Below are 18,845 nucleotides of genomic sequence, written 5' to 3'. Positions count from 1 at the left end.
TTTACTGAGGAGTGGCTTCCATCTGGCCACTCTACCATAAAGGCCTGATTAGTGAAGTGCTGCAGAGATGGTTGTCCTTCTGGGAGGATATCCCATCTCCACAGAGGAACTCTAGAGCTCTGTCAGTGTCCATTGGGTTCTTGGTCACCTCCCTGACCAAGGCCCTTCTCCCCCGATTGCTCAGTTTGGCCAGGCGGCCAGCTCTAGGAAGAGTCTTGGTGGTTCCAAACTTCTTCCATTTAAGAATGATGGTCACTGTGTTCTTGGGGACCTTCAATGCTGAAGACATTTTTTGGTACCCTTCCTCAGATCTGTGCCTCGACACAATCCTGTCTCGGAGGTCTATGGACAATTCCTTTGACTCATGGCTTTGTTTTTGGTCTGACATGCACTGTCAACTGTGGGACCTTATATAGACAGGTGTGTACCTTTCCAAATCATGTCCAATCAATTGAATTTACCACAGGGGAACTCCATCAAGTTGTAGAAACATCTCAAGGATGATCAACGGAAACAGGATGTACCGTAGCTCAATTTCAGGTCTCATAGCAAAGGGTCTGAATATGAATGTAAATAAGTTATTTATATTTTTAATAGATTTGCAAAAAAAAATTAAAACCTGTTTTCGCTTTGTCAATATGGGGTATTGTGTGAAGATTGCTGAGGATTTTATGTTTTTTAAATTCATTTTAGAATAAGGCTGTAATTTAACAAAATGTGGAAAAAGTCAAAGGGTCTGAATACTTTCCAAAGGCAATGTAAGTAACCCATGCTAGACGGTAGTTGCTAGTTAGATCTCACCTCTTTCTTAATTTCTAATGGATATTATCTATGTTACATGAAACTGCTCAAACTTTTGAGAAAGGCGTTTCCCGCTATTTGCATTTTGGAACATTCCCACCTAGCCTACAGCCATTTGCGCATTGTTGAGCTAATAATATGAAGAAATAAAACTTGATCATGTTGGATCCGTTGCATCAGCCTCATTGCTTTTTTAAAATAGTTTAATTGGCAGTGGTTGTATGAATTTTGGAACTGTCGACCCAGAACTGTCCCAGAGTCTGTTTTGAACTGTAATCATATTTGTTATCGTCCCAGAGACAACAGGACGCCCTTAATTTCGAGCCCTGGATGGAATTATTCTATAAACACGTAAAAAGTACTTGTTTTGTAATTGTAATGTTGCAATATTTTATAGGCTTAAAGAAGAGCTTTAAAGGGGGAGTGTTGTATTTTGAGACAGGCTAATTACCGTGGCTGATTGGGCTGCACAACGAGTCGATAAGCCAGCGACCAGTGCACCAGTGTTGTATCGACATGCCTGCCGACTTGAAGCGCTTCCTACTGGGTATCACGGTCATGTAGCTAACGTGACCATTTTTTGCTCTCCCGTGATTTTATTTTAAGTAGGATAACCGTCTACACAATAAATAACTAATATTAATAACCATTTAGATGTCACTTTGATACATACATACGGTCTACTCCTCAATGGGTAGGGCGTGAATTGCAACAACACCGAGACCCAGTGCCCTTCGCCTCCACTTGACAAGCACTATTGTCCGGCAAAGGTGTGGGAAGTATCTACCTTGTATCCAATATCAGGGTGACAGTCATAGTAAACACACGCATACAACGTATCAACAGTACACCCATCATCAATACTTTTAATAAAAAATAAACAATCGTCAGTTTTAGAACTGAAAATCTACAATTATTATTTGTGTAAAACCAACAGTGAAATACAACGCAAATTCATTCACTCAAAGTCCAAACTCTTGCGGTACGGTAGTTGCACTACTTTGATTGCACTGCTCAATCAAACAGTCTAACCTACAGCAGAGCGCTTTCGACAAACCCACTACTTTCCTTTCGACAAACCCATACTTTCCTTTCGAGAAACCCACTACTTTCCTTTCGACAAACCCACAAATTTCCTTTCGACAAACCCACTACTTTCCTTTCGACAAACCCACTACTTTCCTTTCGACAAACCCACTACTTTCCTTTCGACACGCCCACTACTTTCCTTTTGACAAACCCACTACTTTCCTTTCGACAAACCCACCACTTTCCTTTCGACACGCCCACTACTTTCCTTTCGACAAACCCACTACTTTCCTTTCGACAAACCCACTACTTTCCTTTCGACACGCCCACTACTTTCCTTTCGACAAACCTCCTTTCGACAAACCCACTACATTCCTTTCGAAACGCCCACTACTTTCCTATCGACAAACCCACTACTTTCCTTTTGACAAACCCACTACTTTCCTTTCAACAAACCCACTACTTTCCTTTCGACATGCCCACTACTTTCCTTTCGACACGCCCACTACTTTCCTTTCGACAAACCCACTACTTTCCTTTCGACACGCCCACTACTTTCCTTTCGACAAACCCACTACTTTCCTTTCGACAAACCCACTACTTTCCTTTCGACAAACCCACTACTTTCCTTTCGACAAACCCACTACATTCCTTTCGACACGCCCACTACTTTCCTTTTGACAAACCCACTACTTTCCTTTCGACAAACCCACTACTTTCCATTCGACACATCCACTTGCCCATACTATGTCGCCATATTGAGATACAGCTACCCACTTCTCCTTGAATATGCATCAGAAACCAATAGGCAGAGTGTAGCCTACTAATGCATTTTATTTTGTAAAGTGGTTCCTTGCATTATACAATGACGTAGAAATGGTGTTAAATACCATTTACATTTTTGGAGGGACAAGTGACTTGAACTTTGACAAGTAAAAAAAAAATTGTCCTACTTGTCCAAAGGACAAGAGATAAAAAAGTTAATGTCAAGCCCTGGAATAAATAGCATAATAATGTTGGCCTATATCAATAGTGTTAGGCTTATCGACTTATAGCAATAAAATATGATTCATTGATTGACTGATTGATTTCCAGCTGCTACTGGATTCCCGTACCAGAGAGTTCGAGGAGCTCAGCGTTTGGGTTGGTGGGAGTGTTGCACCCTCGTCTGGGGGCAGGCACAGCAGGGGGAGTCCAGCAATTCAGCAGCTGTCTCCCTGCATAGTTCTTACAGGTGATCTGACACGCAGGGGTAGAGACTGTTCAACACACATACTGTACACACACAAACAGCATCCTAACACACAGCAGTAGTCTCAATTCTGTCCCTACAGTATTCATTATAAACCATACCCCATAGAAGCAGAGTTATCCTCTAGTCCACACTAAGCCTTAGGAATGGATTAGTGTCCTGACATTGAGTTCAAGTATGACACCCTGTTCATTGGGTGGTAAAAGTTTGTGTCTATTCCCTCTAACCTTCTCTCCAGTGACGTTCTGTGTTTTAATGAAGTGTGGCTGAGGGACCGGAGGTCCTCCGAAGTAGCTGATCCTCTCTAGCAGTCTCCTCTGAGCGTGGACCAGGATAGGAGTGATCATGTGGGTGTAGCGCTCTCTGGGATGCACAACATACAGGACAGAGACAGTACTGGCAGGCAGGCACGCACACCTCCCTGTGACAGGATGGAAACTACCTACTATGTGTGTGATTCGAAGAGCAGGGTCGACTGTGCGTGTGTATGGAGAGCAAGAGAGAGAGCAAGAGACAGAGAGAGATAGTGTGTGTGTGTATGTGTGTGTGTGTGTGTGTGTGTGTTTGGAGAGCAAGAACAAGAGGGAGAGAGAGCAAGAGAGAGAAAGGTAGTGTGTCTGTGTGAGTGTGTGGAGAGCAAGAGAGAGTGCGAGAAAGAGAGAGAGCAAGAGAGATAGTGAGAGAGCAAGAGAAAGAGAGCAAGAGCGAGCGAGAGAGCGAGCGAGAAAGAGAGTGTGAGAAAGAGAGCGAGAGCAAAAGAGAGAGAAAGAGTGTGTGTGTGAGTGAGGGATGTTACCTACCGTGTGTGTGAGTTGAAGAGCAGGGCGAGGTGAGCCAGAGTCTCCCAGCGAGCCTCGAGGTAGAGCAGCTCAAGGGTGTGAAGGGTGAGGCTCCTGATCCATCTCAGGTCCACCAGGGTACCGTCATCCAGAGGGGCGGAGAAGTGCATGCTGGCCTCCATCTCCTCATCCTCCAATTCAAACACCTGCCAGAGCTAAGGATGGATAGAGGGAAACAGACACACAAAAGTACAATTATTCACATGGTATAATAGTGGTGTCAACTATTTAATTTTATTTTCGACTCAAGTTAAAGATTTTTGTACAAAACATGAAGTGTGTTTCAATGTAATGTACATACGTACATACAGTGGGGCCCAAAATTATTGACACCCTTGATGAGACAAAATGACTGAATAAAATAAATAATTCAAATACTGACCTATATTTTACGGGGGAAAAATGGGGACATTATATTATTTCACACAATAAAATTGCTCAAAGAAAGACATTTTGTTTAACAAGTAATCTTTTTTTCTCTCAAAGAGGTAGAGGTCAAAATTATTGATACCTCTGTTTTCAATCATTTTGACCCCTATGTTTTTGAAAAATAGATATTTACTGAACAAAAAATATAAATGCAACATGTAAAGTGTTGGTCCAATGTTTCATGAGCTGATATAAGTTTTCCCAGACATTTTCCATATGGACAAAAAGCTCATTTCTGCCAAGGAAGCAGCAACTCTTCCTGGGGTCCGGCAAAATTAATGCAGTTATACAGAATTCACAACACACTAAGTGTGTGCCCTCAGGCCCCTACTCCACTACCACATATCTACAACACAAAATCCATGTGTACGTGTGTGTATAGTGGGTATGTTATAATGTGTGTGTATGTACACTACCTTTCAAAAGTTTGGGGTCACTTAGAAATGTCCTTGTTTTTGACCACATGACTGTCTAAAGGCCAGTTTTATTGCTTCTTTAATCAGGACCACAGCTTTCAGCTTTCAGCTGTGCTAACATAATTGCAAAAGGGTTTTCTAATGATCATTTAGCCTTATAAAATTATAAACTTGGATTAGTTAAGACAACGTGCCATTGGAACACAGGAGTGATGGTTGCTGATAATGGGCCTCTGTACGCCTATGTAGATATTCCATTGTAAATGAGCAGTTTCCAGCTACAATATTAATTTACAACATTAGCAATGTATATTACTGTGAAATATCATTGTATCAGGCCAAACATCATTTTTTCTTAAAGCTAACAAAGGGTTGGTAACAGGCTGATTGGTCGTCTATTTGAGCCAATAAAGGGGGCTTTACTATTCTTAGGTAGGGGAATGACTTTTGCTTCCCTCCAGGCCTGAGGGCACACACTTTCTTTCAAGTAGGCTTACATTGAAGATATGGAAAATAGGAGTGACAACGTCGTCTGCTATTATCCTCAGGAATTTTCCATCCAAGTTGTCAGACCCTGGTGGCTTGTCATTGTTGATAGACAATACTTTTTTCACCTCCTCCACACGCGGAATTCAAAATTACAATTCTTGTCAATAATAGTTTGGTCAGAAATACTTGGATGTATCAAATTGTGTTAGAGTGTTAGAGTAAAACAAACATACAGTCAATATACAGTATAAACAAGTCTATATACAATGTGAGCAAATGAGGTGAGAAGGGAGGTAAAGGCAAAAAAAGGCCATGGTGGCAAAGTAAATACAATATAGCAAGTAAAACACTGGAACGGTAGATTTGCAATGGAAGAATGTGCAAATTAGAAATAAAAATAATGGGGTGCAAAGGAGCTAAATAAATTAATTAATTAAATACAGTAGGGAAAGAGGTAGTTGTTTGGGCTAAATTATAGGTGGGCTATGTACAGGTGCAGTAATCTGTGAGCTGCTCTGACAGTTGGTGCTTAAAGCTAGTGAGGGAGATAAGTGTTTCCAGTTTCAGAGATTTTTGTAGTTCGTTCCAGTCATTGGCAGCAGAGAACTGGAAGGAGAGGCGGCCAAAGAAAGAATTGGTTTTGGGGGTGACTAGAGAGATATACCTGCTGGAGCGTGTGCTACAGGTGGGAGATGCTATGGTGACCAGCGAGCTGAGATAAGGGGGGACTTTACCTAGCAGGGTCTTGTAGATGACATGGAGCCAGTGGGTTTGGCGACGAGTATGAAGCGAGGGCCAGCCAACGAGAGCGTACAGGTCGCAATGGTGGGTAGTATATGGGGCTTTGGTGACAAAACGGATTGCACTGTGATAGACTGCATCCAATTTGTTGAGTAGGGTATTGGAGGCTATTTTGTAAATGACATCGCCAAAGTCGAGGATTGGTAGGATGGTCAGTTTTACAAGGGTATGTTTGGCAGCATGAGTGAAGGATGCTTTGTTGCGAAATAGGAAGCCAATTCTAGATTTAACTTTGTATTGGAGATGTTTGATATGGGTCTGGAAGGAGAGTTTACAGTCTAACCAGACACCTAAGTATTTGTAGTTGTCCACGTATTCTAAGTCAGAGCCGTCCAGAGTAGTGATGTTGGACAGGCGGGTAGGTGCAGGTAGCGATCGGTTGAAGAGCATGCATTTAGTTTTACTTGTATTTAAGAGCAATTGGAGGCCACGGAAGAGTTGTATGGCATTGTAGCTTGCCTGGAGGGTTGTTAACACAGTGTCCAAAGAAGGGCCAGAAGTATACAGAATGGTGTCGTCTGCGTAGAGGTGGATCAGAGACTCACCAGCAGCAAGAGCGACCTCATTGATGTATACAGAGAAGAGAGTCGGTCCAAGAATTGAACCCTGTGGCACCCCCATAGAGACTGCCAGAGGTCCGGACAGCAGAACCTCCGATTTGACACACTGAACTCTATCAGAGAAGTAGTTGGTGAACCAGGCGAGGCAATCATTTGAGAAACCAAGGCTGTCGAGTCTGCCGATGAGGATGTGGTGATTGACAGAGTCGAAAGCCTTGGCCAGATCAATGAATACAGCTGCACAGTAATGTTTCTTATCGATGGCGGTTAAGATATCGTTTAGGACCTTGAGCGTGGCTGAGGTGCACCCATGACCAGCTCTGAAACCAGATTGCATAGCAGAGAAGGTATGGTGAGATTCGAAATGGTCGGTAATCTGTTTGCTGACTTGGCTTTCCAAGACCTTAGAAAGGCATGGTAGGATAGATATAGGTCTGTAGCAGTTTGGGTCAAGAGTGTCCCCCCCTTTGAAGAGGGAGATGACCGCAGCTGCTTTCCAATCTTTGGGAATCTCAGACGACACGAAAGAGAGGTTGAACAGGCTAGTAATAGGGGTGGCAACAATTTTGGCAGATCATTTTAGAAAGAAAGGGTCCAGATTGTCTAGCCCGGCTGATTTGTAAGGGTCCAGATTTTGCAGCTCTTTCAGAACATCAGCTGAACGGATTTGGGAGAAGGAGAAATGGGGAAGGCTTGGGCGAGTTGCTGTTGGGGGTGCAGTGCTGTTGACCGGGGTAGGAGTAGCCAGGTGGAAAGCATGGCCAGCCGTAGAAAAATGCTTATTGAAATTCTCAATTATGGTGGATTTATCAGTGGTGACAGTGTTTCCTATCTTCAGTGCAGTGGGCAGCTGGGAGGAGGTGTTCTTATTCTCCATGGACTTTACAGTGTCCCAGAACGTTTTTGAGTTAGTGTTGCAGGAAGCAAATTTCTGCTTGAAAAAGCTAGCCTTGGCTTTTCTAACTGCCTGTGTATAATGGTTTCTAGCTTCCCTGAACAGCTGCATATCACGGGGGCTGTTCGATGCTAATGCAGAACGCCATAGGATGTTTTTGTGTTGGTTAAGGGCAGTCAGGTCTGGGGAGAACCAAGGGCTATATCTGTTCCTGGTTCTAAATTTCTTGAATGGGGCATGTTTATTTAAGATGGTTAGGAAGGCATTTTTAAAGAATATCCAGGCATCCTCTACTGACGGGATGAGATCAATATCCTTCCAGGATACCCCGGCCAGGTCGATTAGAAAGGCCTGCTCGCTGAAGTGTTTCAGGGAGCGTTTTACAGTGACGAGTGGAGGTCGTTTGACCGCTGACCCATTACGGATGCAGGCAATGAGGCAGTGATCGCTGAGATCTTGGTTGAAGACAGCAGAGGTGTATTTAGAGGGCAAGTTGTTTAGGATGATATCTATGAGGGTGCCCGTGTTTAAGGCTTTGGGGAGGTACCTGGTAGGTTCATTGATAATTTGTGTGAGATTGAGGGCATCAAGTTTAGATTGTAGGATGGCTGGGGTGTTAAGCATGTTCCAGTTTAGGTCGCCTAGCAGCACGAGCTCTGAAGATAGATGGGGGGCAATCAGTTCACATATGGTGTCCAGAGCACAGCTGGGGCAGAGGGTGGTCTATAGCAGGCGGCAACAGTGAGAGACTTGTTTTTAGAGAGGTGGATTTTTAAAAGTAGAAGTTCAAATTGTTTGGGTACAGACCTTGGATAGTAGACAGAACTCTGCAGGCTATCTTTGCAGTAGATTGCAACACCGCCCCCTTTGGCAGTTCTATCTTGTCTGAAAATGTTGTAGTTTGGAATTAAAATTTCAGAATTTTTGGTGGTCTTCCTAAGCCAGGATTCAGACACAGCTAGAACATCCGGGTTGGCAGAGTGTGCTAAAGCAGTGAATAGAACAAACTTAGGGAGGAGGCTTCTAATGTTAACATGCATGAAACCAAGGCTATTACGGTTACAGAAGTCGTCAAAAGAGAGCGCCTGGGGAATAGGAGTGGAGCCAGGCACTGCAGGGCCTGGATTCACCTCTACATCGCCAGAGGAACATAGGAGGAGTAGAATAAGGGTGCGGCTAAAAGCAATAAGAATTGGTCGTCTAGAACGTCTGGAACAGAGAGTAAAAGGAGGTTTCTGGTGGGGATAAAATAGCATCAAGGTATAATGTACAGACAAAGATATGGTAGGATGTGAATACAGTGGAGGTAAACCTAGGTATTGAGTGATGAAGAGAGAGATATTGTCTCTAGAAACATCATTGAAACCAGGAGATGTCATTGCATGTGTGGGTGGTGGAACTAATAGGTTGGATAAGGTATAGTGAGCAGGACTAGAGGCTCTACAGTGAAATAAGCCAATAAATACTAACCAGAACAGCAATGGACAAGGCATATTGACATTAAGGAGAGGCATTAGTCGAGTGATCAAAAGGATCCGGTGAGTGGAGAGGTTGGTTGGGGGTCACGGCGATTTAGACAGCTAGCCCGGCCATCGGTAGCAAGCTAGCATAGGATGGAGGTCTGTTATTAGCCACCTCTTGCGTTCCGTTAGTAGATTAGTGGGGTTCCGTGTGGTAGAGGGGATTAATCCAAATCACACAACAACAACAAAAATAAAAACAATAGATATAGTTATAGAGGCCCAAGAAGAAAACATAATAATAATAATAATAATACAAATAAATAAATAAATTGTCCGATTGTCTATTCAGATAGCAGCCGATAAGACAGCTAACGGTTAGCAGGCCGCAGATGGGCGTTCAGGTAACGTCGCGACGGAGGAGCCAGCCGGATAACTCCTTCGGGTAGATAACGTCGGCAGTCCAGTTGTGAAGGCCCGGTGGGGCTCCGCGTAGGCAGTAAAACGGGTCCGGATAGGTGACTGCAGCCCAGGAGTGATTGATGGAACTCAGGAGTGATTGACGGAGCTGGCTAGCTCCGGAATAATTGATGTTTGCTCCGGAATCGACGAAAGCCGATAGTCACACGGATAGCAGCTAGCTAGCTGTGAGATCCAGGTATGAATGTCCAGAGTTAGCGGTTGAAATCCAGGGACATGGAGAGAAAAATTGGTCCGGTATGTTCCGTTCCGAGCCGCGCTGCGCCGTACAAAACTGGCGATAGATTTTCGAGCTAAAGGATAGCTGATGACCACAAACCGTGGTTAGCTGAATACTAACGATTTGCCAGTAAAGAAGCTATGAACCTGTAGCCATATTACTTCAACAGTATTTAACATGAGATCCTCTCTAATCTTAACAGGAATGTGGTCCTTAATGTAGACTGCAACACCTCCACCATTGGCATTTCTGTCTTTTCAGTAAATGTTATAACCATGTATTGCTACCACTGTATCATCAAAGGTATTATCTAAGTGAGTTTCAGAGATAGACAGAATATGAATGTCATCTGTTACTAGCAAGTTATTAATTTCATGAACCTTGTTTCTTAAGCTAGATATGTTAACATGCGCTATTTTGAGCAGTTTTCTCGGATGCTTGCTTGTTTTCATTGCTTTACTGGGAAGCTTAGCAGCAGTAGATATTCCCCTGTTATTTATGTTGGTGCAGGGTGAGCTGCACACAGAGGACTTCCTACTAGGGCACACTGCCTCAGTGATAACAGCCTAAATTTGGTTCATAGACACATAATTGCTGCATAAAATAGTTGTAGGATCAGCAGAGGCATTCAGGGCAGTTAGCGGGACATAAATTGGGTTACGTACATTGTTTCTACCAATGCCCCTGGTATAATGTACATTTGCTAAAGCATTATGATAACTCAGCGGCCCAATGGTAGGGATTAACTGAGCTGGACATGGGTCATTGATAAGTCATTGTCTCAACGCAACCTTATAATGCTGTGAAAGGATCCAGGAACCCAAATGATTTGGGTGGATCCCATCCTCATGTTTTGTTTCCAAAATTGTCAACAAAAGTTATCGCCATTGAGCTGCAATAATCACGAAGCCATATCAAGAAGCTGATTAAACAGCATGATCATTACACAGGTGCATCTTGTGCTGGGGAAAATAAAAGGCCACTCTAAAATGTGCAGTTTTGTCACACAACACAATGCCTGCCACAGATGTCTCAAGCTTTGAGGGAGCGTGCAATTTTTATTTATTTTTATTTATTTTACCTTTATTTAACCAGGTAGGCAAGTTGAGAACAAGTTCTCATTTACAATTGCGACCTGGCCAAGATAAAGCAAAGCAGTTCGACAGATAAAACGACACAGAGTTACACATGGAGTAAAAACAAACATACAGTCAATAATGCAGTATAAACAAGTCTATATACAATGTGAGCAAATGAGGTGAGAAGGGAGGTAAAGGCAAAAAAAGGCCATGATGGCAAAGTAAATACAATATAGCAAGTAAAATACTGGAATGGTAGTTTTGCAATGGAAGAATGTGCAAAGTAGAAATAAAAAAATAATGGGGTGCAAAGGAGCAAAATAAATAAATAAATAAAAATTAAATACAGTTGGGAAAGAGGTAGTTGTTTGGGCTAAATTTTAGGTGGGCTATGTACAGGTGCAGTAATCTGTGAGCTGCTCTGACAGTTGGTGCTTAAAGCTAGTGAGGGAGATAAGTGTTTCCAGTTTCAGAGATTTTTGTAGTTCGTTCCAGTCATTGGCAGCAGAGAACTGGAAGGAGAGGCGGCCAAAGAAAGAATTGGTCTTGGGGGTGACTAGAGAGATATACCTGCTGGAGCGTGTGCTACAGGTGGGAGATGCTATGGTGACCAGCGAGCTGAGATAAGGGGGGACTTTACCTAGCAGGGTCTTGTAGATGACATGGAGCCAGTGGGTTTGGCGGCGAGTATGAAGCGAGGGCCAGCCAACGAGAGCGTACAGGTCGCAATGGTGGGTAGTATATGGGGCTTTGGTGATAAAACGGATTGCACTGTGATAGACTGCATCCAATTTGTTGAGTAGGGTATTGGAGGCTATTTTGTAAATGACATCGCCAAAGTCGAGGATTGGTAGGATGGTCAGTTTTACAAGGGTATGTTTGGCAGCATGAGTGAAGGATGCTTTGTTGCGAAATAGGAAGCCAATTCTAGATTTAACTTTGGATTGGAGATGTTTGATATGGGTCTGGAAGGAGAGTTTACAGTCTAACCAGACACCTAAGTATTTGTAGTTGTCCACGTATTCTAAGTCAGAGCCGTCCAGAGTAGTGATGTTGGACAGGCGGGTAGGTGCAGGTAGCGATCGGTTGAAGAGCATGCATTTAGTTTTACTTGTATTTAAGAGCAATTGGAGGCCACGGAAGGAGAGTTGTATGGCATTGAAGCTTGCCTGGAGGGTTGTTAACACAGTGTCCAAAGAAGGGCCGGAAGTATACAGAATGGTGTCGTCTGCGTAGAGGTGGATCAGGGACTCACCAGCAGCAAGAGCGACCTCATTGATGTATACAGAGAAGAGAGTCGGTCCAAGAATTGAACCCTGTGGCACCCCCATAGAGACTGCCAGAGGTCCGGACAGCAGACCCTCCGACTTGACACACTGAACTCTATCAGAGAAGTAGTTGGTGAACCAGGCGAGGCAATCATTTGAGAAACCAAGGCTGTCGAGTCTGCCGATGAGGATGTGGTGATTGACAGAGTCGAAAGCCTTGGCCAGATCAATGAATACGGCTGCACAGTAATGTTTCTTATCGATGGCGGTTAAGATATCGTTTAGGACCTTGAGCGTGGCTGAGGTGCACCCATGACCAGCTCTGAAACCAGATTGCATAGCAGAGAAGGTATGGTGAGATTCGAAATGGTCGGTAATCTGTTTGTTGACTTGGCTTTCGAAGACCTTAGAAAGGCACGGTAGGATAGATATAGGTCTGTAGCAGTTTGGGTCAAGAGTGTCCCCCCCTTTGAAGAGGGGGATGACCGCAGCTGCTTTCCAATCTTTGGGAATCTCAGACGACACGAAAGAGAGGTTGAACAGGCTAGTAATAGGGGTGGCAACAATTTCGGCAGATAATTTTAGAAAGAAAGGGTCCAGATTGTCTAGCCCGGCTGATTTGTAGGGGTCCAGATTTTGCAGCTCTTTCAGAACATCAGCTGAATGGATTTGGGAGAAGGAGAAATGGGGAAGGCTTGGGCGAGTTGCTGTTGGGGGTGCAGTGCTGTTGTCCGGGGTAGGAGTAGCCAGGTGGAAAGCATGGCCAGCCGTAGAAAAATGCTTATTGAAATTCTCAATTATGGTGGATTTATCAGTGGTGACAGTGTTTCCTATCTTCAGTGCAGTGGGCAGCTGGGAGGAGGTGTTCTTATTCTCCATGGACTTTACAGTGTCCCAGAACTTTTTTGAGTTAGTGTTGCAGGAAGCAAATTTCTGCTTGAAAAAGCTAGCCTTGGCTTTTCTAACTGCCTGTGTATAATGGTTTCTAGCTTCCCTGAACAGCTGCATATCACGGGGGCTGTTCGATGCTAATGCAGAACGCCATAGGATGTTTTTGTGTTGGTTAAGGGCAGTCAGGTCTGGGGAGAACCAAGGGCTATATCTGTTCCTGGTTCTAAATTTCTTGAATGGGGCATGTTTATTTAAGATGGTTAGGAAGGCATTTTTAAAAAATATCCAGGCATCCTCTACTGACGGGATGAGATCAATATCCTTCCAGGATACCCCGGCCAGGTCGATTAGAAAGGCCTGCTCGCAGAAGTGTTTCAGGGAGCGTTTTACAGTGATGAGTGGAGGTCGTTTGACCGCTGACCCATTACGGATGCAGGCAATGAGGCAGTGATCGCTGAGATCTTGGTTGAAGACAGCAGAGGTGTATTTAGAGGGGAAGTTGGTTAGGATGATATCTATGAGGGTGCCCGTGTTTAAGGTTTTGGGGAGGTACCTGGTAGGTTCATTGATTATTTGTGTGAGATTGAGGGCATCAAGTTTAGATTGTAGGATGGCTGGGGTGTTAAGCATGTTCCAGTTTAGGTCGCCTAGCAGCACGAACTCTGAAGATAGATGGGGGGCAATCAGTTCACATATGGTGTCCAGAGCACAGCTGGGGGCAGAGGGTGGTCTATAGCAGGCGGCAACGGTGAGAGACTTGTTTTTAGAGAGGTGGATTTTTAAAAGTAGAAGTTCAAATTGTTTGGGTACAGACCTGGATAGTAGGACAGAACTCTGCAGGCTATCTTTGCAGTAGATTGCAACACCGCCCCCTTTGGCAGTTCTATCTTGTCTGAAAATGTTGTAGTTTGGAATTAAAACTTCAGAATTTTTGGTGGTCTTCCTAAGCCAGGATTCAGACACAGCTAGAACATCCGGGTTGGCAGAGTGTGCTAAAGCAGTGAATAGAACAAACTTAGGGAGGAGGCTTCTAATGTTAACATGCATGAAACCAAGGCTATTACGGTTACAGAAGTCGTCAAAAGAGAGCGCCTGGGGAATAGGAGTGGAGCTAGGCACTGCAGGGCCTGGATTCACCTCTACATCGCCAGAGGAACATAGGAGGAGTAGAATAAGGGTACGGCTAAAAGCTATGAGAATTGGTCGTCTAGAACGTCTGGAACATAGAGTAAAAGGAGGTTTCTGGGGGCGATAAAATAGCATCAAGGTATAATGTACAGACAAATGTATGGCAGGATGTGAATACAGTGGAGGTAAACCTAGGTATTGAGTGATGAAGAGAGAGATATTGTCTCTAGAAACATCGTTGAAACCAGGAGATGTCATTGCATGTGTGGGTGGTGGAACTAATAGGTTGGATAAGGTATAGTGAGCAGGACTAGAGGCTCTACAGTGAAATAAGCCAATAAACACTAACCAGAACAGAAATGGACAAGACATATTGACATTAAGGATAGGCATGCTTAGTCGAGTGATCAAAAGGGTCCGGTGAGTGGAGAGGTTGGTTGGTGATTTAGACAGCTAGCCAGGGCATCGGTAGCAAGCTAGCATAGGATGGAGGTCTGTTAGCCACCCCTTACGTTCCGTCAGTAGATTAGTGGGGTTCCGTGTGGTAGAGGGGATTAATCCAAATCACACAACAACAACAAAAATAAAAACAATAGATATAGTTATAGAGGCCCAAGAAGAAAATATAATAATAATAATAAAAAAAATAATTTAAAAAAATAATAATAAAAAAATTGTCCGATTGTCTATTCAGATAGCAGCCGGTAAGACAGCTAACGGTTAGCAGGCCGCAGATGGGCGTTCAGGTAACGTCGCGACGGAGGAGCCGGCCGAATAACTCCTTCGGGTAGATAACGTCGGCAGTCCAGTTGTGAAGGCCCGGTGGGGCTCCGCGAAGGCAGTAAAACGGGTCCGGATAGGTGACTGCAGCCCAGGTGTGATTGATGGAACTCAGGAGTGATTGACGGAGCTTGCTAGCTCCGATGGTCACACGGATAGCAGCTAGCTAGCTGTGAGATCCGGGTATGAATGTCCAGGGACATGGAGAGAAAAATTGGTCCGGTATGTTCCGTTCCGAGCCGCGCTGCGCCGTACAGAACTGGCGATAGATTTTCGAGCTAAAGGATAGCTGATGACCACAAACCGTGGTTAGCTGAATATTAACGATTTGCCAGTAAAGGAGCTAACTAGCTTCTGAACTAGCTTCTGGATTAGCTTCTGGCTAGTTTCAGGCTAGCTTCTTGGAGTTTCTGGCTAGCTTCTTGGAGGATTACAGATCTGAGGTAAATAATACTTTTTTATAAATATACATTGGTGAGGCGGGTTGCAGGAGAGTGTTTTGAAGATGAGTTGATGGAAAATAAAAATAAAATGTATGTGAAAAAGTTGTAAATATATATATATACAGGACACGACAAGACGAGGACAAAAGACGTCTGAACTGCTATGCCACCTTGGCTTGGTCATGCTGACTGCAGGAATTTCCACCAGAGCTGTTGTCAGAAAATGTTACGTTATTGTCTCTACCATAAGTCGCATCCAAGGACGTTTTAGAGAATTTGGCAGTACGTATAACAAAGGATTTAACTGTAACTCAGTCAAATCCTTTAAATTGTTGTATGTGTTATATTTTTGTTAAACAAAAGTTATATCTCTGAGCAATAGCATTAGTATAAAATAATATAATGTCCCTTTTTTTGCATACAATAAACACTGAGTATACCAAACATTAGGAACACCTTCCTAATAATGACTGACATCAATAAGCCTGGATTCACCAGCTCAGTCTATGTCATGGAACCTGCAGGTGTTCCAAATATGTTTTGTACTCAGTGTATTTCAGCATTTGAATTATTTATTATATACAGTCATTTTTGCTTTTCTTTATCAAGGGTGTCAATAATTTCGGACCCCACTGTACATTAGTTTATACATTACTTTGATGTTGCTTTAGCAATATCAAGTGTTTGGTGAAGTTGTGTAGACAAATTAGTATGTTTATGAGTTGAACAATAATCGAGCTCAAAAGCAAGTAAGAGTAAAGTGATAAAGTGAGACCTGCATCGTCTCCATCATGTTCATGACGAGGTCTGTAGCCAGCTCAAACAAAGGGGTGAGGACAGTGTTGAGCTGGTCCAATGTTAAAGGGATGGGGGGCTCCATGGATGTACCCCTGTCTACTAGTAGAGTGATGGTACAGCCCTGGTCCCATAGTGTCCGACACACACACTGCAACGTTGTCCAGTGGCCCCCACGATGGGCAAGTACCTGTTTACAAACACACACACACCCTTCAAAAATACCATACATAAACATACCAATATACAGGTCATTGCCAAACACATTACACTCTCAACATAAATACAGATATTGTTTGTACTGACGTTACGGTTTACATTTTGGAGTGTGTGTGGGCGCATGTATGCATACATACAGTGCATGATTATTTAATTTTTGTTGCCAGTTTGTATGTGTGTGTGTGTTCGTGTGTATATGCATCCGTGTCTGTTTGTGTGTGTATATCAGGTACCATGGCTCTGCGGAGGTGCAGGGCAGCCTTGTTGAGTGACTCCAGCAGCTGAGTGGAAGTGCGTCTGGTCGGGGAGGTGGTCATCACTGAGGGCTCACTATAGTCCGAGTCCACAGCCGGCTGGGTACGGGGAGAGTCCTGCTCACTGTCCTGCTCACTGCTCTCTGTCGTGCTGAAGTCCTCTCCACTGGTGGTGGTGGCAGCTGAAGGGTGGAGAGAGAAAGAGTGAAAGATAGGAAGAATGTTCTTGTCCTCTGATGTGTGACCCCTCTGGTGATGGGTCAAAAAAAAAGACATAGGGAGAGGGAGAGAGAGTGAAAGAGAGAGATATAGACAGCAAAAGAGAAAAAAAGAGAGACAGGGAGAGGGAGAGAGTGTTGATGACAGTTAGCTGGTTAGTTAGTTATTTCCTTACCCTGTCCGCTCTCCTTGGCCTTGTGGAGGATGGCTCTGAGGCAGGGCTGGGGCGTGGCTTTGGGGGCCGGGGGGATCAGGTCAGGGACTCCGATGTGCTGATGCATGTTCCTCCACCTCACCAGAGTACCAGAGTGGGCCAGGGAGAACAACGACGGAGGCAGCTGGCTGTAGCTACAAGAACAAAAATGTCATCATGGTCTATTGTCTTTGTTGTAAAATGTACACAAAAATATTGTACATATATGTACAATCAATAAAACACAGAAATGTAGCTAACTCCTATGCTTGCTTAAAAGTGAGCTGGCACCAGATACATTATAGGGCTAGCTCAGCTCACTTTTAGCTACACTCTTAGCGAATCGTGCTGGAAAGGACAGTGACTGTGAAAACATCTGAGCCAGCACAGTACAATCTGTAGGGAATGATAGCGTGACAAGGGTGCAGTATGTATATGTGGAAAACAGTGATCTGTATGTGTGTGTGTGTATATGTGTATGTATGCATGTGTGTGTTTGTGTCTATATTTACCTGTGTTGTTGGGCCCCAAGGCCCTGGTGGTTCTCCAGGCTCCTTCTCAGTAGTCCCAGGTGAGCCCTGGCGATGCTAAGGTTGAGGTGACACCTCCACAACCACTCCTCAGAACACACCTGTCTCAGACGCCTCCGACGCTGGTGACGCCGCACCAGGGGGGCTAGCTGGTTCAGCATGGTGTCCACCGCCTTACACTCCCTGACACACAGATGTGAGCGGAGCATACATGCAGGTAAGGACACACATGTACACTTGCATAAACAACACTCGGGGTAAATGCTGAACAGTAATTGGTCATAAATTGGTCATAAGCACAAAGAGAGACAGTTGCTGTAAAAGTACTGTACCTGTCACGTTCTGACCTTAGTTCCTTTGTTTTAGTATGGTCAGGGCGTGAGTTGGGGTGGGCAGTCTATGTTCTTTTTTCTATAATTTGGGATTTCTGTGTTTGGCCTGGTATGGTTCTCAATCAGAGGCAGCTGCCAATCGTTGTCCCTGATTGAGAACCATACTTAGGTAGCCTGGTTTCACCTTTGAGTTGTGGGTGATTATTTTCTGTTCTGTGTTTTGCTTCACCGTTCAGGACTGTTTGTTTTTGTCATTTTATTGTTTTTGTTCAAGTGTTCAGTATTCGTATTAAATACAATATGGACACCTACCACGCTGCGCAGTGGTCTGACATTTCTTACTCCTCGTCAGAGGAGGATGAAGACAAGCATTTTATTTATTTTTTTATTTTACCTTTATTTAACCAGGTAGGCAAGTTGAGAACAAGTTCTCATTTACAATTGCGACCTGGCCAAGATAAAGCAAAGCAGTTCGACAGATAAAACGACACAGAGTTACACATGGAGTAAAAACAAACATACAGTCAATAATGCAGTATAAACAAGTCTATATACAATGTGAGCAAATGAGGTGAGAAGGGAGGTAAAGGCAAAAAAAGGCCATGATGGCAAAGTAAATACAATATAGCAAGTAAAATACTGGAATGGTAGTTTTGCAATGGAAGAATGTGCAAAGTAGAAATAAAAAAATAATGGGGTGCAAAGGAGCAAAATAAATAAATAAATAAAAATTAAATACAGTTGGGAAAGAGGTAGTTGTTTGGGCTAAATTTTAGGTGGGCTATGTACAGGTGCAGTAATCTGTGAGCTGCTCTGACAGTTGGTGCTTAAAGCTAGTGAGGGAGATAAGTGTTTCCAGTTTCAGAGATTTTTGTAGTTCGTTCCAGTCATTGGCAGCAGAGAACTGGAAGGAGAGGCGGCCAAAGAAAGAATTGGTCTTGGGGGTGACTAGAGAGATATACCTGCTGGAGCGTGTGCTACAGGTGGGAGATGCTATGGTGACCAGCGAGCTGAGATAAGGGGGGACTTTACCTAGCAGGGTC

The 18,845-nt window shown here is 43.9% G+C and overlaps 1 protein-coding gene across 1 annotated transcript in view; it reads right to left on the bottom strand.

Moving 5' to 3' along the window:
• The window catches only part of cfap54 (cilia and flagella associated 54), a 139,623-nt gene that overhangs the window by 64,248 nt on the left and 56,530 nt on the right, over positions 1 to 18,845 (bottom strand). The window contains exons 32-38 of the mRNA XM_020452271.2: positions 17,453 to 17,653; positions 16,923 to 17,095; positions 16,508 to 16,710; positions 16,036 to 16,245; positions 3,883 to 4,076; positions 3,310 to 3,445; positions 2,946 to 3,069 (exon numbers count right to left, since the gene is read on the bottom strand). Coding sequence (XP_020307860.2) covers positions 2,946 to 3,069; positions 3,310 to 3,445; positions 3,883 to 4,076; positions 16,036 to 16,245; positions 16,508 to 16,710; positions 16,923 to 17,095; positions 17,453 to 17,653 — 1,241 coding nt within the window. The remainder of the gene's footprint in view (positions 1 to 2,945; positions 3,070 to 3,309; positions 3,446 to 3,882; positions 4,077 to 16,035; positions 16,246 to 16,507; positions 16,711 to 16,922; positions 17,096 to 17,452; positions 17,654 to 18,845) is intronic.

This window comes from Oncorhynchus kisutch, linkage group LG19 (assembly GCF_002021735.2).
Source record: "Oncorhynchus kisutch isolate 150728-3 linkage group LG19, Okis_V2, whole genome shotgun sequence".
Lineage (NCBI taxonomy): Eukaryota > Metazoa > Chordata > Actinopteri > Salmoniformes > Salmonidae > Oncorhynchus > Oncorhynchus kisutch.
The sequence above is the reverse complement of the archived record's forward strand: the minus strand, read 5'-3'. Positions and strand labels throughout refer to the sequence as shown.